Below are 22,094 nucleotides of genomic sequence, written 5' to 3'. Positions count from 1 at the left end.
GCATGTGTGAGCAAGTGAGTGCACATGTTTAAGAAAGAGTGTGTGTGTGGTGTTGTACTAACCCAGTTCCCGTGTCTCCGGATGCACCAGCACTCCCATTCTGAACACGTGCATGAGCGAGCGCATGAGTGACCTTACCATCTCCCCCACCCTCTCTGACCCCGACTCTGACATAACCGAGCTCGCCGATGAGCGGCATTATGGAAAAGTCGAGGTGGAGGAGGAGGAGTTGGAGGACCTGGACGATGAGATCTTTATGGAGGACTCAGAGCTTGAGAGAGAGGAGGATGGTGTGGGGGAGCACTGCCCAGGTACCAGCGATGGCCAGGACCCCTTTTACGACCGCTGGCCTCTGTTCAGTTTAGTGGGAAGGTTGGTGAGGTTTCAGGAGCATGCTGGCAGAGGAAACTAGCTCTTTCACGCTGAGACACACACAGGGTCTGGCAGTCTCCTGTCAGAGCACTGAAAATGTGTTATTTCTGAGATAAAGACCAGCTCTGTCAGTTCCCAGTGGTATTTTTTGTACACAGTGTTATTCAACTTTTTAAGATGTGTCTCAAGGTTTGTGTCAAACTTAAACAAAGATGTCCTTTCAGGCTCAGCTGCCAATTTAGCATTTTCTGTCTAGTGCCCTACATTTCAATGTCACACTGTAGGCTATGAGGTGTTCAGTAACTGAATGAAAGGAAATCTACCACAAGCAAAAGCTTTCTTTAAGAAATGGACTTTGAAAATCACAGTAGACAAATGGTGACAGACCTCCAATGCATGTTTGTTATTACGTAGGCAAGTGATTCTCCTAACACATATTGCTAGCTCAGCACAAGCCAATTGAACTTAATGACCATTTAAGACATATTTAAAAAAAAAAAAAAAAAAGCCCCATTAAGTATTTGGACACTTTTGGACACTTCTTTTTAAGTCACACTTAAAAATGTATGAATGTCATTGCATAAGATACAAAATATCAAACCAAGTGTGATTTGGAAACACATACTTTTCTCAAAACGTTTCTGAGCCATTTTTTAAATTACTTTTATTCAATTGGTCCCAATGTGTTTTTTGTTTGTTTTTGTGGATGTACAGTGTTAACTGAGTTCCCCTCATGTTCACACACACGTGCACTAGCAGAGTAACCACAGGTGTAGTTCATCACATTAACTATTGACATGTTCTACAAAGTTTGACAACCAGAATGTGTCCAAATACATTTTGTTCTCTATTTTCATAAGTATGTGCAACGATCATGCACTACATCTTATCCAGTTTTCGTGAGAGCGTTAATTCTAAGCACAATTTTCGTGCCAGCTGTAAGCGCAAGTGGGCGTGGGTGGGAGTGTTTGCTCTTCCTCTGGGTGTATGCACGCAAACTGTGGGTGTATTGTATGTGAAAGTGGCGCAAAGCACAATTTGCTATTTTCCTCAGAAATAGGTCATTGCGCTAAGACCTTATAAAAGCACGTCTTTTTTTAGCGCAAAGTCTACATTTAGTTCCTCCAATTGCAGTTTGGAGATTCCACCAGCAGGTGGTAATAAAGTTCATGTCCAAACTTTGAAAAATATAGTGGAACATCAAATAATGTCCCTGACATTCACTGTTTTAGCTGTGATTTCTGTTAAACTTTCTTGAGGTCATGGCTTATTTTTTCAGTAATTTTTATTATAAATATGTCTATTATTATTTTCAGACTATATTTACAATTGTATTTATGATCTTATTTATATTGGTATTTTTTCCACCTGTTGTCATAGAGTGATTTTTAAGTCACTGCAAAAGGGGCCGGTGGAAGAAGTTGGAGAGAGTCAAATGTTTGGGTTTGGTATGATTTTTGACCACTTCGTTATTTTTATTATAATTTTGTTTCGGTTGAAGTGTAATTTGAATTTAGAAATATTTTTGGTTGAATTTTTTGTGTTTCAATAAATAAATACAATTTTTCAAAATCCAGATCAACCGGTAGAAGTGAAGTGCATTCCGATACAACCACTGTTTGTATTAGCCATTAATTGTGTGTCAGTAGATGAAAATTATTAATAATACTTACATTCTCTATAATTTAATGGACTGTACATCCAAATCCTGACGAGAACCATATATTCCATGCATATCAAAGGTGCGTCACATTCAACAAGGTTAAAGCATAAAATAATGTAAGTCAATATTTCTGTTCTTCTAATTTATTGCATACAGTCCATTTACACTACCAACATCTTATGAATGTGCTGTCTTTATTTATATCACTGGTGCTTGACAGGGAATTAAATGAAATATATAATAGGATGCAGACGGTTCAATAACTGGAGAAGAACCTCAGAATTAAATTGCACTTGACCCAGCCCATTAGCGCTTAGTGCATGCAATTTCGCCAAAATCACTTGTGCCTAGACCTAGCGTATACTTATAATATATACTTTATATATATATAAAATTTCATGGGCATGTCCATTGACTTTGCGCTTATGATTACTAGCATAGCGCTGCGCTTAGTGCTAGCGCTCTTAAAAAATAGGGCCTTTTGTCTTAATTTTAAACTATTTCTATTGTTTATCTATCTATGAATATTTTGCTTGAAAAGTACTGTATTTATTCAAAATAAATGCCACTTTAATGGATCTTTTGTTATATAATGCAATGACATCCATACATTTTTATATGTGGTTTAAGTGTCCAAATTAATTTACAATTTAAATAAATACACTGTATGATGCAGAGCAAAAAAAAAAAAAAAAAACGTCAGATTAAATGTCAGATTAAAACCATTATGACTGTGTTCTGAATTTCTGAAAATCTAAAAAAACATTTGCTCTGTTTTGTAGGATATAGTATGGCTAAGGTAGTTAAATTTTTCTTTGCTCATTTCTGAAACTAAATTGGTACCTTAAACAGAATTCTTTTGTTTCTGTGATTGATATTGAAAGTCAGCTGAATTGTATATTCTGAAAAGCTACAGAGCTCAAGATGAAAGAGCTGGTTTCAACTACAGCAGTCTCAATCAGGCATGCCAGAGCTCAAATATGTATCTCGTTTTTGGATTGGCTCTCACATTTTCACTTCCCTGCGCACATGCAGCATACAAGATTTGTGACGTGTGTTGACTTTGATTTCTCTTTTGAGTTGATGGGGTAAAATTCATGTATGTTAATGTCATTTTTGCTTTCCAGTTTGCATCTGGCCCAACAAGCCAAATTTTGAATTTATTTTCTCACTAAATATTTTGTTTATCTAAGCATGCTGTATTTGCGCCTCACCAATCTTGTCGTAAGCTCCTCCCCTCTGGCCACACCTCCTGCCGCTCTTGACCCCGCCTGTCAAGCTTAGGCCTCTCTGAGCAGTGTGGAAGTGACAGAAAAATACATTGGATCAAGAGGGTAGATCTGTAGTGAATGAATGAAGTTGTTTCAGATTAGCGTTCCTGCAGCTCATCTGGTAGAGTATGGCACTAACAATGCCGAGGTCATTGGATTTATTCCCAGAAAATGCACATACTGATAAAATAAAAATGTATAGCTTGAATGTGCTGTAAGTATTTATGGATAAAAGCATCTGCCAAATGCATAAATGTAGAAAATATGAAGGTCCATCTGTCACCAAACTTGACTGCATTTGACATCTTGTCTTGTTCAGGTATTTCATAGACACATAAATGTGGCATTGAAATGAACTGAACTGAATAAATCCTTGAATCAGTTACTGAAACATCAATAAAAATCATGATGTCTGCCAAAACTGAACCTTTTACAGATATCCTTGGTTTGTCAATCCACCTAGTCCAGTTCAGATAATTAGTTGATTAAAAGTTGTTAAATTGTAAAGTAGATTGTGGTATAGTTCTCTTCTACATGCATGTATCTTGAAACCCTTCACCAACCCCCACAGAGACCCTAGAACAAGTCCCTACTGTTTCTACGTCATCTACAATTTTTTGAGAATGGGGTCTCTAATTCACAGAACTACAGGGCTTTTTGTTTTTGGGCTATCGCTGGAGCAGCTTCTTGTTTGGTTGCTTTTTTGTGTCGGATGTTGTTGTGTTGTCTAGTGGCAGTGTGGCTTATTTGATCTTCACCACTGACATTTTTTTTTTCCCATTTAACAAAACTTTTATTTTTCTCCATGAATATTAACACTCTATTTTCTTATTTTAGAGGGTTAGTTTATTTGTATTTATTTCTCCATATCCTTTACCCAGTCAACTGTTCCACCATCCTCTTTTTCTTCCCCCATAGGGCATTTGTGTATCTGAGTAACCTGCTGTACCCTGTGCCGTTGGTACACCGTGTGGCCATTGTTAGTGAGAAAGGCGAGGTCAAGGGGTTCCTCCGAGTGGCAGTGCAAGCCATCTCAGGTAAGATCATCTTTATGATGATGTGATACTCTTGATCTAGCAGTGAAACATTTTAATTTATGTGTACTGATTTATTCAATTATCTTTTACTAGTCCCACATACGTTCTTAATTAAGTCACTCATCATTAAACATTCTTTTAAAAGTGAGAGAGTACCACAAAGCACAGTCTTTAGACCAGTTATTTTGTATTACACCATTGGTAAATTCCCTGTTATTTCATGAAATTAGAATGTCCATCTCCCTGCTGGAAAATCTGTTTTGGAACATGATAACTGGTTTCTAGCTGGTCATTGGCTGGTCTAGGCTGGTAAACCATTTTGAACCAGCAACAAAACAGCTAACAACTTGTCATACCAGCTTGAGGTGGTCAAGCTGGTTTTTAGGAAAATGGTAGTTGGTCGATCAGCTGATGAAGAAACCAAAACACAAACTGTGTTCCAAAACACAGCCACCCAAACATTCTCTCATCATTTACTCACCCTCATGAAATCCTAGATCTGTATGACTTTCTTTCCTTTGCAGAACACAAATGAAGATGTTTATAAAAAAAATATCTCAGCTCTGTAGGTCCATACAATGCAAGTGAATGGTCGCCAGAACTTTGAAGATTCAAAAAACATATAAAGGCAGCATAAAAGTAGTCCATATGATTTAAGAGGTTTAATCCATGTCTTCAGAATCGATATGATAGGCATAGGTAAGAAACAGATCAATATTTAAGTCCTTTTTTACTATCAATCTCCACATTCACTTTCACATTCTTCTTTTGTTTTTGACGATTCACATTCTTTGTGCATATCGCCACCTACTGGGCAGAGAGGTGAATTTATAGTAAAAAAGTCCACCATTCACTTGCATTGTCTGGACCTACAGAGCTGAGATATTCTTCTAAAAATCTTAGTTTGTGTTCAGCAGAAGAAAGAAAGTCATACACATATGGGGTGAGTAAAAAAAAAATCATATGGGGTGAGTAAAAATGTTTTTTTCATTTTTGGGTAAACTGTCCCTTTAAATTGGATTATACAGCAGATTATAGATGACACAATCACCTTTACTACTTACATTGTAAATGCACTTGCTCAAATATCATGTTCTATAAATTTGTCATAAGCTTCCATTTCTTCTCACAGCTGATGAGGAGGCTCCTGATTATGGTTCAGGTGTTCGACAATCAGGAACCGCCAAGATTTCATTTGGAGATCAACAGTTTGAGAAGGTTGGTTGTGTCCCTTATACTTTGAAACTGATGCTGCTGTTTTCTCCTGGCAAGTTAATGCTAATGAAAGTTAGTTATTATCTCATTAACAGAGTTGCCTCAACTTTGGGTTTTTAGGTGTTTAATTGTTTTCATAGAAGGCGAGACACCCTCAAGAACAAATGCATTTGTGTCTGTTTAGTTCCAGACAGAGTCATGCACCGGTGGAACATCTCACACAAACACACCTCAAGAGGAGCTGCGCATCGTAGAAGGAGAAGGACAGAACTCAGAGATGGGGCTCAGTGCTGATGAGGTCAACAACAACACCTGTGCAGGTAATGATCAAGCCCAGATGTAACCTTCAGATCTTTTTTTTTTCATTTTCCGTGCTGATTTTCAATGAAAATATGCAAAATTATATGGAATGGTTTTAAACATGATAAAATGTGTTAAACACAAAACTATTTAATAAATAAACAAGCAAATTAATAAAAACTCCATAAAACTACACATTATGCATGCCAAAACATGAAAAAACATATAATTATGCAGTCATATTTCATTGTTAAAATAGTGGTTTAAGTGTAAAAACTGCCAAAAACTAATTTGTTTTCTTTTGTCTGGCTCCCTCTAGCATCTCCTGATATTCCTAACAGTCCTCTCACGGGCTGTCTGGAATGTCCTCTTGATGTGATTCAGGAAAAATCTTACCAGCACCTGAAAATTGGGAGCAACTTCACCTTCAGGGTCACAGTGCTTCAGGCCTCCAGCATCTCTGCTGAGTATGCAGACATCTTCTGCCAGTTTAAGTGAGTAGACATGAATGTTAATTGCAATCATCTATAGATTTCTCTAGTTCCCTATCTGACACTCACTCGACGTTGTGTCGATGTAGTGACACTAGGGGACCAGAGACACCTCTGGTCTTTGATAAAAGGCCAATGAAAATTGGCAAGTGGTATTTGCATACCACTCCCCTGGACATATGGGTATATAAGGAGCTGGTATGCAACCACTCATTCAGATTTTCTCTTCGGAGCCGAACAGTCGATGTTTACTGAGCTGACTGTTCATTCATCTCTGCTGGATCTGACAGCGCATTTCAGCAGATGCAGTGCAGAGAATGCCTCTGGGCGCTTCGGCCAAAATAAGAGAGTATATTTTTCTAAAAAAATATATTTCTCTAAAAGAGCGGCACACACGGAACTTCTTTTTAAAGACGCGTCTTTTTAAAGATGCCTTTCCGTTTGTGTGTTATTCCTGGTTGCGGTCGTTATCTCTCAACTTCTGAAGGACACGATCGCTGTCTTTCGTGTCTGGGCGCGACCCACACGGAGACAGCGTTCGTGAATGGATCATATACTCATTGCGAGAACATGACCATGGCAACATTGTGGTCGTGCGGGGCTCCCTGCCTCAGTCCTTCTACCTACAGGTATGAGACGAGCGCGGCTAGCACTGGGGGCGATTTGGGGACCCCAATGGGACCACCTCCGCCGGGTATCCCCCCATGGACCTCCCATTCCCCAGCACGTTCGTCTGCCCCGATCGGGCTTCCGGATGAGTCCGCCGGCTCGTCTCACGCCGAGTTCGATCTCTTGTTCGGAGCCCGCGAAGCTGATGAGCTCTCGAGCGCCGCATCGGAGAGCGGGCTCGTCCAGTCAGACGCAGAAGCCTCAGCTGGGCTCCCCCCCTCGGGTACGGTCGCCCAGTCACAGGCTGATGGACATGCTTTCCCGGGCAGCCGCGAGCGTCGGGCTAGAATGGAACCCTCCGCTCTCCCCTGAACCCTCTCGGCTTGATGATAGTTTCCTGGGATCCGCTCACAGCCATGCCTTGCTCCAGTTCCTTTCTTCCCGGAAGTGCATGAGGAGCTGACTAGGTTGTGGGAGGCACCTTTTACTGCCCGGTCCCAATCTTTCAGCTCCCCCGCCCTCACTTCATTCGATGGTGGGGCGGCCAGGGGCTATTCGGCGATTCCCCCGGTGGATAAGGCGCTCGCGGTGCACCTATGCCCGCGGAGCGCCACCACCTGGCGTGGGCGCCCAAAGCTCCCGTCCAAGGCCTGTAGGTTTACGTCGTCCCTGACGGCCAAAGCCTACAGTGTCGCTGGACAAGCTGCCTCCGCTCTGCACCCCATGGCTCTTCTGCATGTCCACCAAGCCAAGGTGTTAAAGGAACTGCACAAGGGTAGTTCCGCCCCAGATTTGATGCAGGAGCTGCTCTCGGCGACCGACCTTGCTCTCCGGGTAACGAAGGTCACGGTGCGGTCTCTCGGGTGGGCGATGTCCACCTTGATGGTCCAGGAGCGCCACCTTTGGCTCAACCTGGTTGAGATGGGAGAGGCCGACAAGGCACGGTTCCTTGCTGCCCCAATTTCTCAGGTTGGCCTATTCGACGACACTGTCAAGGACTTTGCCCAGCAGTTCTCGACGGTGAAGCAGCAGATGGAGGCTATCCGGCACATCCTGCCCCTGCGCGGTTCAAAATCCCGCACCCTGCCTGCTCGTCGCCAAGGGTGTCCCCCTGCAGTGACTGCACCAGCTCCGCCGCAGCCCGCCCCTTCGGCCTGGCCCCAGCGTGGAGCCCACCACAGGAAGCAGACGCCACCCGTCTCATGGCTGGCTGCCAAGAACCCACGAAAGGCTTCGAAGCACCCCTGAGACGGGTGACCCAGGGACGACGAAACCCACTGCCTTGGAGCTGGTAAGCAGACCACTCCATCCCCCGGTGGAGGGCCGGGATGAGAATATTTTGTTGCCTTTTCATTTAATTTCGCCGCATGCCCAAGTGGCTGTGGTTCCCAACAGTTCAGCAAAAGAGCAGTTTCCTCATTCCCTGGGTCACAATCCCAGTGTGCACAGCCGTCATCACGACCACCGTCCACCATTCCATTTTGGCAAGTTTTGCGCTCCAGCGGCGGTCTCCCTGCCCCTGTGTGCCCAGCTGTGGCACAAATCCACCCCCAATGTGACAGTCTCCACGGGTCACGAGGACAGGCCTTTTCCTCCCCTGTCCCAGGCTGTTCTGGGGTGGTCACAAGGAGCCAGGTAAGTGCTTTGATGTCCCTGAACTCAGCACGGCCACAACATGGCGTGGCACCTCAGGCTCCGCCCTGCCGTGAGGCCCCACCTGCCGGTACGTCTGACAAGATTGTCCCCTTGGTCCCCCTCGCCCGGAACTTGGACGCATGGCTTGCGCTTTCCAATCCGTTGCAATGGCTGATCCGGACCATCCGACTCGGCTACACGATTCAGTTCGCCAGGTGTCCACCCAGGTTCAGCGGTATCCACTTCACCTCAGTGAAGGTTGAGGATGCTGCTACCTTGTGCGTGGAGATCGCTACCCTCCAACGGAAGGATGTGATGGAGCCTGTCCCTCCGGCCGAGATGAAGAAGGGGTTTTACAGCCCCTACTTCATTGTACCGAAGAAAGGTGGTGGGTTGCGGCCAATCTTGGACCTGCGAGTACTGAACTGGGCTTTGCACAGACTCCCGTTCAAGATGCTGATGCAAAAATGCATCCTAGCGAGCATCCGGCATCAAGATTGGTTCGCGGCAGTAGACCTGAAGGACGCGTACTTCCACGTCTCATTTCTACCTTGACACAAACCCTTCCTGTGGTTTGCATTTGAGGGTTGGGTGTATCAGTACAAGGTCCTCCCTTTCGGCCTGTCCTTGTCCCCTTGCGTCTTCATGAAGGTCGCAGAGGCAGCCCTTGCCCCGCTAAGGGAAGTGGGCATTTGCATCCTCAACTATCTCGACGATTGGCTAATCCTAGCTCACTCTCAGGATGTGCTGTGTGCACACAGGGACCTGGTGCTCTCGCACCTCAGCCGACTAGGGCTTTGGGTCAACTGGGAAAAGAGCAAGCTCCTCCCGGTTCAGAGCATCTCTTTCCTCGGCTTGGAGTTGGACTCAGTCTCGTTGACGGCGCGCCTCACGAATGAGGGCGCACAGTTGATGCTGACCTGTTTGAAGGCGTTCAGACAGAAGACAGCGGTTCCACTGAAACTCTTTCAGAGGCTCCTGGGGAATATGGCATCCTCAGCGGTGGCCACTCCGCTCGGGTTGATGCATATGAGACCGCTTCAGCACTGGCTTCAGACTCGAGTCCCGAGATGGGCATGGCGCCGCAGGACACATCGCGTGGCCATCACGCCGATCTGTCACCGCCTCTTCAGCCCTTCGACCGACCTCACGTTTCTATGGGCAGGTGTTCCACTAGAGCAGGTCTCTGTATGTCATGGTTACGACAGACGCCTCCAAAATGGGCTGGGGCGCTGTATGCAATGGGCACGCAGCCGCCGGCTTATGGAAGGGCCCACAGCTGCGTTGGCACATCAACTGCCTCAAGTTGCTGGCAATTCTGCTCACCCTGTGGAGGTTTTGGCCGCTGATCCAGGGCAAGCATGTGTTAGTTCGGACAGACAACACAGCAATGGTAGCATATGTCAACCATCAAGGTGGTCTGCACTCCCGTTGTATGACTCCTCCCCTGGAGTCAGCAGCACCTCAAGTCGCTGCGAGCCACTCACATCCCGGGCGACCTCAACACTGCAGCGGACATGCTGTCATGGCACTCTCCCTCAGGGGAGAGTGGAGACTCCACCCTCAGGTGGTCCAGCTGATTTGGAGTCGATTCGGGCAGGCACAGGTAGACCTGTTCGCCTCCCAAGAATCCTCCCACTACCCACTCTGGTACGCCCTGACTGAGGCACCTCTTGGTATAGACACACTGGCACACAGATGGCCCCCTGGACTTCGCAAATATGCGTTTCCTCCAGTGAGCCTACTTGCACAGACCCTGTGCAAGGTCAGGGAGGATGAGGCACACAGTGGTCTGCCCGTCATACACCGCCAGTTCACTTAACACAGTTCAGCCAGTTGTGGCGTTTCGTATAGGGACCCCTAGTGTCACTACATCGACACAACATCGAGTGAGTGACAGATAGGGAACGTCCTGGTTACTTGCGTAACCTCCGTTCCCTGATTGTGTCCCTCCTGCCACAACGCTGAACTAACCGCTGAAATGGCTGGGACCTTGTCTCGGCTCCTCAGCACAAAACCTGAATGAGTGGTTGCATACCAGCTCCTTTTATACCCGTATGTCTGGGGGAGTGGTATGTAAATACCACTCGCCAATTTTCATTGGCCTTTTATCAAAAGGGCTCCCTAGTGTCACTACCTCGACACAACGTCTCGTTCCCTCCATCAGGGAACGGAGGTTACGCAAGTAACCAGGATGTTTTACATACAGAACTACATACTGTAATTATCAGTTGTGCTGCCCATCTTTGCAGCTGACATATACAACATGGCCAAAAATATTTGGACATCCCCTTCTTACAGGTTTGGCTATTCCATTAATTCCAGTGAAGACTTAAAGGTGCTGTAAGAGATTTTAGCCATTCTACTTCCACGAGACTGAGCCGTTGAATTGGCCACACCCCCTCTTTCCAAAACCCCACTCTCCAGAGATACCACATGATCTTTATTGAGACCGACACCGAGCAGAAGCGGTTGTCAAAAACAACAGATGCAAAATAGCACCATCAACTGACTACTGTTATGAGCAACATGGCATAAAAATGGCATTATGCCTCAATAATTTGTTTTAACTACAATATTATGAGAATGCACAAAATGATTGATAAGCAGAAAGTGTAAGATTCTGCGGCCCTGCAGACACATTTTTGTTTGTTGTTTACAGAGTCTAGTGCTGTCACAGAGACCGGTGAGATATCTCACTTATTTCATTATTATCTTTCAGGGAATAGGAAAATGTTTTGCATACCTTTCCATAAAAAAATACCTTACAGCACCTTTATTTACAATGAAATTTAAGAGAATTTTGCTTCCAAATTTGTGACGACAGCTTGGGAAGGGCCCTTTTTTGTTCCACCATGACAATGCCCACAAAGTGTGGTCCATAAAGATGGTTTACTTAGTCTGGTGTGGAAACACTTTACTGACTTGCACAAAGCTAAGACCTGAATCCCACTGAACGCCTTTGGGATGAATTGAAATGCAGGCTGACTTCCACCAAAGTGTTTTTAGCAAGTCAGTCCACTCAGCGGCCATCTTTGGAACACTCTCAGGCAGGCTGGACAGCTATTTTTCGATGTAAACAAGCAGCATACAAGTGCAGCTCCTATCTACTTGAATGGGGAAAGACCAAAAGACAGACGATCAAAGAACATATTTCAAATCAGCAGGAAAATCTGACTACACTGGTATCATAAATTGTGCTTCTTTACCTCAGATTACGCTATATAGCTTGTATAGTTAATGCGCATGCGTGTTTTCGAGTTGATTGACAGGCGATATCTGTAGCTAAAAAGGTGATTGACTTCCTTTTCTACATCCACTGACCACTGGGCATTCACGTTCCAATTTCTCCCATTCATTTTAATAAAAGTGGCCCATCTCTGCTAAATAGTCTCTGCTTCCACTGATGCACTTGTGTGTGAATGGGAAATAATATCCAGAAGGCCAGAACCATGTTCTAACATCTAGTAGATAGCCTTCCCAAAAGAGTGGAGGCTGTTGTAGCAGCAAAGTCAGGAGCAACACCTTATTAATGCCAGTGGTTTTGAAAGTAATTCTAATCAAGCGTGTATGGGTTTGATGTTCAGGTGTACACATACTTCTGACCATGCAGTGTATTTTAGAGTGTGAAAGGCAACAGTCATCACAGATCAGCACTCATAAGGCTTCTGATGCAGTCTCAGGATTCCTATGTCCTTCTCCAGCTTTATTCACAGGCATGACGAGGCATTTTCCACTGAGCCCTTAAAGAACACTGGCAGAGGCCCTCCTCTGGGATTCTACCATGTGCAAAATGTAAGCACAGCCCTTGTGGCATTTACAACTAATGTTTGAGATGTCACTAATTAATCTAACTAAATGGTTTATGCGTGGTTTGGTTCTATTGTAGATAACTGTGGAGGTCACTAAGTCTTTTGTGGAGTACATCAAAAGTCAGCCAATCATTTTCGAGGTATTTGGGCACTACCAGAAACAGCCCTTCCCTCCTCTCTGTAAGGACTTAATTAGGTGAGGAATATTTTAGCACATTTAAGACCCTTTGGATTTACCTGGACTTCTGCACAAATTGGTCATAAAATTTTATGTAAAATTTCAGGTAAATACAACTGATTCACATATTTTTACTGTATTTTTTACTCTGCAAGTCACCTACAGTATTTTATCAATCCGACTAATGCCTACTTTTCCTGTAGTTCATTACGTCCAACAAGAAGGCAGTTTCCTAGGGTTATGCCCTTGTCAAAGCCAGGTAAAAATCATATTATTGTTTAATTGCCTGAGCTGTATGCCCTCCATTCATTTGTAGTCTGTGTCTGAACTCTGCCTTTGTCTCCCCCAAGTGCCCGCCACCAAACTGAGCACCATGACACACTCCACTGCTGGCCCCTGTCACTGCAAATATGACCTTATGGCTTTCTTTGAGATCTGTGAACTTGAGGCTAATGGAGAGTGAGTATCCCATGAACTCCTGACTTGTGGTATATCAGTACATTTTGAGTTACTCATTGAATTATGTGTGTATGGTAAGGTTAATTATATGTAATGTTACCCTTGTAACTGTCTATGTTCCTTCTCAGTTACATCCCAGCTGTTGTTGATCACAGAGGTGGAATGCCCTGCCATGGTACATTCCTATTGCACCAGGTAAACCTGATTCAATTTACTGTCCCTAGGAACCTAAGCCTCATGTTTTGTTCAGATTAACAAAATTAGCCTCTTATTTCCCCTTCAAATTCTTTTATCAAGTTCATCTAACCTATTCAAAACCCTGCTTTAAGCCTCATTTTTACTACAAAGTAGGCATACACCTTACAGAAATGGGACTGGCATCCATTCTCGTAACATGGTTTCTGTTTGGGTCAGTTTGACCCCATCAAAAGCATATGGTAGGAACTTACAATAAAAACAAAGCAAAACAGACAATTGGCAAGCAGAAGTGTTTCTTTACAGTGGGTATACCAGTCAGAGAATCTTAGCATGGGAAAATGCATGTTTCACAGAATTAAAATAAGAATTCATACAATTTGAAATTATGTTTATTATCAGTCCTCATAAGATTACGAAAAGCCATGAAGTGTCAACCTGATAATTCAATGTTAAGTGGCCTATATTTTTCAAACTATAAAAATGGGGTGACTCAGACCCCAAACAGAGCATGAGTTTTAATGGTCATACAGATGATAACAGTGTGGTTTTCTATATTAGTTTAATCATTTAAAATGTATATTAATTTTTTATTTGGGATTTTCACTTCTAAACTTATTTCTACAGGGCATCCAAAGGAGAATTACTGTCACTGTAGCTCTTGAAACTGGCAATGACATTGAATGGAGGGAAGTTAAAGAGCTGGTCATAGGTTAGTAAATGTTATCGAGATTTCTCACAAAAGTAGTTTTAGAATCTCTGTCTTCTATTATATACAAAGCAAGTTGGTACACTGTATAGAGGACAAATGGAGATGGCTGTAGTGAATGTTCAGGCAGAGATTCAGATGACTCAGCATTGCTGTTCTCTTTCAGGCCGCATCCGTAACACACCTGAGGCAGATGAGACGATCATAGATCCCAACATCCTGTCCCTCAACATCCTGTCTTCTGGCTACATACGACCATCTTATGATGACAGGTGAATGACTGAAATTCAAATGAATTTCCTTCCTCTGGTACTTTAAAATAACTGAACCTTTTTCCCTTAAAATACTTTATATGATTAACATGTTTTAGTGCTTTTTAAAAGCTGGTGTGTCTAGTTGAATTTGTAATGTTCCTGTCAAGGTTAGCAATAAGAAGCTATTCATAGTGCATGTTAACAAAACTAAAAACTCAGCTTTCTAATTAACAAATTCTAATTCACTAACATGGGAATCTCTTTGTTTTCTGTCAGTGTGTCACTGGGAATTGACTATAGGTATGTTTTCCGTTAGTTTAGTATATTGTTGCCTGATTATAACCCATGTTCTTTAAACTTCAAATGTGAAAATATAAGAATTGATATAATTCTCAATTCTGTTGTCTTTTCAGGACATTTTACCGCTTTGAGGCAGCATGGGATAGCTCCATGCACAACTCCCTTCTGCTGAACCGAGTCACTCCATACAGAGAGAAAATTTACATCACTCTCTCTGCCTATCTTGAGGTAAGGAAAATGTCATGGTTACTGGTGTAACCTCCGTTCCCTGATGGAGGGAACGAGACGTTGGTGTCGATGTAGTGACACTAGGGGTCACTCTTGGGAGCCCGAGACACCTCTGGTCTTTGATAAAAGGCCAATGAAAATTGGCGAGTGGTATTTGCATGCCACTCCCCCGGACATACGGGTATAAAAGGAGCTGGTATGCAACCACTCATTCAGGTTTTACGCTGAGGAGCTGATATAAGGTCCGGCCATTTCAGAGGGTAGTTCAGTGTTGTGGCAGGAGGGACCAACGTCTCGTTCCCTCCATCAGGGAACGGAGGTTACACCAGTAACCATGACGTTCCCTATCTGTCACTCACTCGACGTTGGTGTCGATGTAGTGACACTAGGGGTTCCTATACAAAATGCCACAAGGCTGAACGGTGTTACGTGATATGGCGGTGTGTGGTGGGCAGACTTGCTGTGTGCCTCATAGCCAGCACACCAGGTCGACACGTAACTTCCCCCAACACAGTTATGAGTGTCGAACGGCCCTTTTTGGGGACAAGTTGACTACCCAAAGACAGAGACAGGCTTAACCCAGTCGTGACCTCTTTTCCCCTTCTCTTTTTCCACTCCCTAAAAAAGAAGGGGAATTATCCGACTGGGCCACCAGGTCTAGTCGGGGGGGGTGTCCCTCCCAAGGGGAGGACACCGCGGAGATCACACCTCACCCCAAGAGAGGGGGGATATTTTTAAGTGGAAAAATACATCACATGGTCTTTCCATGTGGAGAGCCTTCAAGGTAGATCCTGCCCAATGGGGGAGGAGTTACTACAAACATGGAGACTGGGGCGGAGGGGCTCTGCCCAAGGAAGATGCAGTTTGCCAGCAGGGAAACAAATTAGCAGAAGATATAGATCGCATGGGGTTAGCCTTACAGGGAACCGCCACATGCGGAGCACCTACCCCAGAACAGGGCTCTTGGTTAGCGTGTGTACTGGGCCGGCAGCGAGTCTCTCCGAAAACTCGACTGCCACAGGGCTCGGAGGAAGTCAACCAGGGAACAAATTTTGTGAACACTACTGGGAATTAATGGCGCACGTCTTCAGCTCAAAAGGAGGTGGAAGGCGCTATGTGCAAGCGATACACCCGGCCGGATATCCTGGGCTTATCCGCTTGTGTTGCGTGCCACTACCTGGGACGAAACCAGTTCCACCCGGAGGTTGTAGAACCTTGCAAAGGTGTTGGGTGTTGCCCAGCCCACTGCTCTGCAAATATCTGTTAGAGAGGCACCTCTGGCCAAGGCCCAAGAAGCCGCCACACCACGGGTAGAATGGGCTCGTAGCCCTACCGGGGGCAGCATGGTTTGGGCGAGATATGCCATAGTTATGGCGTCAACGAGCCAGTGGGCGATCCTCTGCTTGGAGACAGCGCTTCCTTTCCGCTGTGCACCAAAAGCAGACAAAGAGCTTCTCAGAGATTCTAAAGCTCTGCGTGCGATCCAAATAGATGTGTAAAGCATGCACCGGACACAGCGACGAAAGGGCTGGGTCTGCCTCCTCCTGGGACAGCACTTGCAGGTTCACCACCTAGTCCCTAAAGGGGTGGTGGGAACCTTGGGCACATAGCCCGGTCAGGGTCTCAGGATCACGTGAGAGTAACCTGGACCAAACTCCAGGCACGTTTCGCTGACAGAGAACGCTTGCAGGTCACCTACCCTCTTGATGGAAGTGAGCGCAGTCAGGAGGGCAGTCTTCAAGGAGAGTGCCTTAAGCTCGGCTGACTGCAAAGGCTCAAAGGGGGCTCTCTGTAGACCCTGAAGAACTACAGAGGTCCGATGTGGGAACGAGGCGCGGCCTGGAGTGATTCAGCCTCCTGGCACCTCTTAGGAACCTGGTGATCAGGTCGTGCTTCCCTAAGGACTTACCGTCGACTGCGTCGTGGTGTGCTGCCATGGCAGCAACATACACCTTCAAGGTGGAGGGGGACAGCCTCCCTTCCAACCTCTCCTGCAGGAAGGAAAGCACTAATCCGACTGCGCATCTCTGGGGATCTTCGCGTCGGGAAGAACACCACTTAGCGAATAGATGCCACTTAAAGGCATACAGGTGCCTCGTAGAGGGGGCCCTAGCCTGAGTGATCATGTCTACCACCACGGGTGGTAGACCGCTTAGGTCTTCCACGTCCTGTCCAGGGACCAGACATGGAGATTCCAGAGGTCTGGGAGTGGGTGCCAGAGGGTGCCCCGTTTTGGAGGCGTTTGTTGTGACTGAACCGGGAGGAGCTTGCACTTTTCCCAGTTGACCCGAAGTCCTAGTCAGCTGAGGTGTGAGAGCACCAGGTCCCTGTGTGCGCACAACACGTCTCGAGAGTGAGCTAGGATTAGCCAGTCATCGAGATAGTTGAGAATGCGAATGCCCACCTCCCTTAACGGGGCAAGGGCAGCCTCTGCGATCTTCGTAAAGACGCGAGGAGACAGGGACAGGCCGAAAGGGAGGACTTTGTACTGATACGCCTGACCCTCGAATGCGAACTGCAGGAAGGGTCTGTGTCGAGGAAGGATCGAGACGAAGAAGTACGCATCCTTCAGGTCTACTGCCGCTAACCAATCTTGATGCCGGACGCTCGCCAGAATGCGTCTTTGCATCAGCATCTTGAACGGATTCTGTGTAAAGCCCGGTTCAGTACTTGCAGGTCCAAGATTGGCCGCAACCCACCGCCTTTTTTCGGTACAATGAAGTAGGGGCTGTAAAACCCTTTCTTCGTCTCGGCTGGAGGGACAGGTTCTATCGCGTCCTTCCGTAGGAGGGTAGCGATCTCCGCGCACAGGGTGGCGGCATTTTCGCCCTTGACCAAGGTGAAGTGAATACCGCTGAACCTGGGCGGGCGCCTGGCGAACTGAATCACGCAGCCGAGTCGGACGGTCTGGATCAGCCACCGCGATGGATTTGAAAGCGCAAGCCATGCGTCCAAATTCAATGTGAGGGGGACCAAGGGGACAACGTCGTCGGACGTACCGGCAGGTGAGGCCCCAAGGCGGGGCGGAGCGCGAGGTGCCACAGCACGTCGTGGCCGTGCTGAGTCTAGGGACATCGAAACACTTACCTGGCTCCTTGTGACCACCCCCGGAACAGCCTGGGACGGGGGAGGAAGAGGCCTGTCCTAGTGACCCATGGAGGCTGCCACATCAGGGGTGGCTGTGTGCCACAGCTGGGCGCTCAGGGGCGGAAAGGGCACCGCTGGAGCGCAAATCCTGCAAGAAAAAGCCCGTGGACGGTAGTCGTGGTGACGACCGTATGCACCGGGTATGTGACCCAGGGAGAAAGGAAGCCGCTCTTTTGCTGAACTGTTGGGTACCACAGCCACTTGGGCGTGCGGCGAAATCAAACAAAAAGGCAACAAAAGATTTTCCACCCGGCCTTCCACCGGGGGATGGAGTGGTCTTCCTACCAGCTCCATGTGAGTCCCTGGGTTGCCCATCTCAGGGGCGCTTCGAGGACCTCCGTGGGTTCTTCGGCGCCGGCTGTGAGACGGGTGGCGTTGGCTTCCTGCGGTAGGCTCCACGCCGGGGCCGGGCCGAAGGGGCGGGCTGCAGCGGAGCCGGTGCAGTCACCGCAGGGGGACGCCATTGGCAACGAACAGATGGGGTGCGGGATCTTGAGCCGCGCCGGGGCGAGGCTGCTTTGAGCGGCACCGCGAGCCCAGAAACCAATCATCAAGCCGCGAGGGTTCAGGGGAGAGTGGAGGGTACCACTCTAACCCGACGCTCGCGGCTGCCCCGGAAAGCATGTCCGTCATTTCGGCATCGGCCTGTGACTGGGCGACCGTCCCCGAAGGGGGAAGCCCAGCTGAGGCTTCTGCGTCCGACTGGACAAGCCCGCTCTCTGATGCTGCGCTCGAGAGCTCATCATCTTCGCGAGCTCCGAACAAGAAGCCAGACTCGCCGTGAGACGAGCCGGCGAACTCATCCGGAAGCCCGATTGGGGCAGACGAGCGTGCTGGGGAATGGGAGGTCCGCGGGGGGATACCCAGCGGAGACGATCCCAAATCGCCCCCAGTGCTAGCCGCACTGGCCTCATACCCGTAGGTAGAAGGACCGAGGCGGGGAGCCACTGGGGTGGCTTGCTTTCTTACTTAAAGCAAGCCGCGACCCCAACGTCGCCATGGTCATGTCCTCGCAGTGAGAACATGAACCATTCACAAAGGCTGCTTCCGTGTGGGTCACGCCCAGACACGAAAGACAGCGATCATGACCATCCGAAGTTGAGAGATAACGACCGCAACCAGGAATAACACACAATCGGAAAGGCATCTTTAAAAAGACGCGTCTTTAAAAAGACGTTCCGTGTGTGCGCACTTTTAGAGAAATATATACTCTTTTAGAGGGGAAAAATGCTCTTTCAGAAAATATACTCTCTAGTTTTTTTGCCAAAGCGCCTAGGGGCGTTCTCTGCAGTGCACCAGTGCAGAGGAGGGAGAAGCTGCTGAAATGCGCCGTCAGATCCAGCAGAGGTGAATGAACAGTGATATTCAGCTCAATGAGCATGACCGTTTGGCTCCGAAGAGAAAATCTGAATGAGTGGTTGCATACCAGCTCCTTTTATACCCGTATGTCTGGGGGAGTGGCATGCAAATACCACTCGCCAATTTTCATTGGCCTTTTATCAAAGACCAGAGGTGTCTCGGGCTCCCAAGAGTGACCCCTAGTGTCACTACATCAACACAACGTCGAGTGAGTGACAGATAGGGAACACATGGCTATATCATCTTTTTTTTATGTTTTTACCAACTCTGAATATAATTGTTGTGATAACAAATTAGCAAATTATGAGAAAAAAACAGTTCTAATTTGTCAGCAAATTAAAAAAAACATTATTTAGGAATTGGTAGGATCAGCTTTATGGATTGTAAAGTCCAGATTGTAAACTTTAAAATGACACCTATTTTGTTTAGATCAAGCAAGTAGTAATTTATTACATAATTATTGTTTTTATTATATATGTTTTAATTTTTCCTGCAGGGAGTGCCCCCAGTAGCCCAGTATAAGCTTAATTCAATGAATCCTTCTACCAATTAAAAAAAAAATTTGATTTTTTAAATATGTTAAAAAAAGATATAATTAATAAACAATAAGTTGATAAAAAAGATCTAATGCAATATCTTGTTATAATACTGTATATGCAATATGAGAGATTTATTAACAATCTTTGTGGGCCAGTCATTTTTGACCGGGAACAAAAAAGATGTTCACACTAACAAACACTACACAAGGCTTAATGTAGTAGGAGCTGCTTTTACTGGATTAAAATATATTTTCTGTATAGAAAATATATTTATATATTAATAGGTTTCCCACTAACCTATTTTGCCATTATATTTAGATGGAGTGCTGCACTCAGCCCACTGTCATCACTAAGGACTTCTGCATGGTGTTCTACTCCAGAGATGCCAAACTTCCTGCATCATGCTCAATTCGAAACCTCTTCAGCACTGGTGCTTTTAGGCCCTCTGAAAGGTGAGGAGAGTCTGCTAGCCTGTTTTCAAAGCTGTCTTTGCTTGTTATCATGAGAAATGACAGTATTGTGTAATGTGAATATTTAAATTGGGATGTAGTGGGGTTGAATGATTTTTCAAAGACACATTTGGTGCACTATTGTGTCATAGTAACCGCGTGACTGGAGTGTATGAATTAAGCCTCTGCCATCTGGCTGATATCGGAAGTCCTGGTAAGACCATGTGTACAAATTCAAACAAATTATTTTATTTTTGTATGTGAAAAGAGCTCTGACCTTAAACTTGCATGTTTAAGCTTGCTGTTTGTCTCTAGTTGATTCCTTTTGTGTTGCTTTAACTTTGAAGTTCATGCTGTTCAGGTATGCAGAGGAGGCGCAGACGGGTGCTGGACACCTCAGTGGCGTACGTGCGTGGAGAGGAGAACCTTGCGGGTTGGAGGCCCCGCAGTGACAGTCTCATCCTGGACCACCAGTGGGAGCTGGAGAAACTCAGCCTAATGCAAGAGGTAAAGGCTGGAGTAAATATGGGTTGACTGTTTATTTATTTTTTAATAAAGTAAATGACTGTGAGGTGTGTGTTTTTTGTACAGGTGGAGAAGACCAGGCACTACCTTCTGCTGAGAGAGAAGCTAGAAGCATCTCTGCTGCTGGGACAGGACGCTTTTTGTGGTAAAGACCTCATGGACTCACCTAAAGCCTCCAGCCCCTTGATCAATTCAGTAGCCAGCCTGGATCTGGACAGTACCAATGAGAGGCAGAAGGAGCTGGCTGCCAAGGTGATTACAACCTGCTGCTACATACTGTCTCCACACTATGACAGAATAATGGCCTATTTACACCAAGTCCGAAGTGAATGAACATGAAAGTGTATAATTTTTGCAAACTATAGTTTTTTGTTGTTGTTTTTTTTGGCACCAAATGATTCAATCTCAATTTTAACTTGAACAAAATCAACCTACCCTAGTTCTTACTCTAGCCAAGAGATTCTACTGTATTAAAGGGATAGTTCACCACAAAATGAAAATTCTCTCATCATTTACTTACCCTTATGCCATCCCAGATGTATATGACTTTCCTTCTTTTGCAGAACACAAATTAAGATTTTTAGAAGAATATCTCAGCTTTGTAGGTTCATACAATGCAAATGAATGGTGACCAAACTTTGAAGCTCCAAAAAGCACATAAAGGCAGCATACAAGTAATCCATACTTTTTTACTATAAAGCTCCACTTTCACTTTCACATTCTTTCACTTTTGAAATTACCAAATTTCAAATGTTCAGGATTCCCATTAGGATCCTGCAAACTTGGTTCCAAATTATAACAAAAATTTCAATCCTTCTGAATTATTTGCCTGAGGTACTGTAGCTGCTGAATAGAAAAAGAACAAATCATTGCAATACAATGCTTTGGATTTTGTTTGAAGACATTCCGTTTTAGATGCATTGTTCTATTTTAAAATATTGTTGTGTGTGTTTTGGCATGAAAATTAGACTTGGTGTGTATAAGCCATTCTGTACCTTTTTATTACTGTTAACTGCTATTAAAGAGGCCTGCCACTCGGACATCTGAAATTTATTTTCTCTCTCTCTCTCTCTTCAGTGTGTGCGACTGCTCATGCACACCTTCAACAGGCAGTACAGCCAGGTGAGCAGCAGTCTCAGTGAGAGCAAGGTGAGCCTTTACTGCCCTATTGTCCATCCAGACCTTGCCTCATTCTCTCACCCTTGCAGACCAGATATCACTCTCTCTTTCTCCCTCTATCTCTCTCTCCTGCTCGGTTTCACTCAGCAATGTCGTATTCCATTTTCATTTACAACGCATTGAAGAATTTGTGTTCACTTCTCTTATTCACTCATTTAGAATAAAATA

General features: G+C 45.5%; 1 protein-coding gene across 7 annotated transcripts in view; it reads left to right on the top strand.

The window, feature by feature from the left end:
• The window catches only part of LOC127442610 (kinesin-like protein KIF1A), a 69,111-nt gene that overhangs the window by 41,171 nt on the left and 5,846 nt on the right, over nt 1-22,094 (top strand). For 2 of the 7 annotated variants that reach the window (XM_051700766.1, XM_051700765.1), the window contains 19 exons: nt 91-372; nt 4,225-4,343; nt 5,476-5,561; nt 5,743-5,878; nt 6,178-6,352; nt 12,298-12,388; nt 12,483-12,601; nt 12,787-12,842; nt 12,934-13,042; nt 13,171-13,237; nt 13,865-13,949; nt 14,113-14,218; nt 14,477-14,500; nt 14,614-14,728; nt 20,092-20,225; nt 20,375-20,436; nt 20,584-20,729; nt 20,814-20,999; nt 21,825-21,896. In XM_051700766.1, coding sequence (XP_051556726.1) covers nt 91-372; nt 4,225-4,343; nt 5,476-5,561; nt 5,743-5,878; nt 6,178-6,352; nt 12,298-12,388; nt 12,483-12,601; nt 12,787-12,842; nt 12,934-13,042; nt 13,171-13,237; nt 13,865-13,949; nt 14,113-14,218; nt 14,477-14,500; nt 14,614-14,728; nt 20,092-20,225; nt 20,375-20,436; nt 20,584-20,729; nt 20,814-20,999; nt 21,825-21,896 — 2,170 coding nt within the window. The remainder of the gene's footprint in view (nt 1-90; nt 373-4,224; nt 4,344-5,475; nt 5,562-5,742; nt 5,879-6,177; nt 6,353-12,297; nt 12,389-12,482; nt 12,602-12,786; nt 12,843-12,933; nt 13,043-13,170; nt 13,238-13,864; nt 13,950-14,112; nt 14,219-14,476; nt 14,501-14,613; nt 14,729-20,091; nt 20,226-20,374; nt 20,437-20,583; nt 20,730-20,813; nt 21,000-21,824; nt 21,897-22,094) is intronic. The other 5 variants (XM_051700769.1, XM_051700767.1, XM_051700770.1 and 2 more) reach the window with 3 other exon arrangements.

Source organism: Myxocyprinus asiaticus, chromosome 6 (assembly GCF_019703515.2).
Source record: "Myxocyprinus asiaticus isolate MX2 ecotype Aquarium Trade chromosome 6, UBuf_Myxa_2, whole genome shotgun sequence".
Lineage (NCBI taxonomy): Eukaryota > Metazoa > Chordata > Actinopteri > Cypriniformes > Catostomidae > Myxocyprinus > Myxocyprinus asiaticus.
The sequence above is the reverse complement of the archived record's forward strand: the minus strand, read 5'-3'. Positions and strand labels throughout refer to the sequence as shown.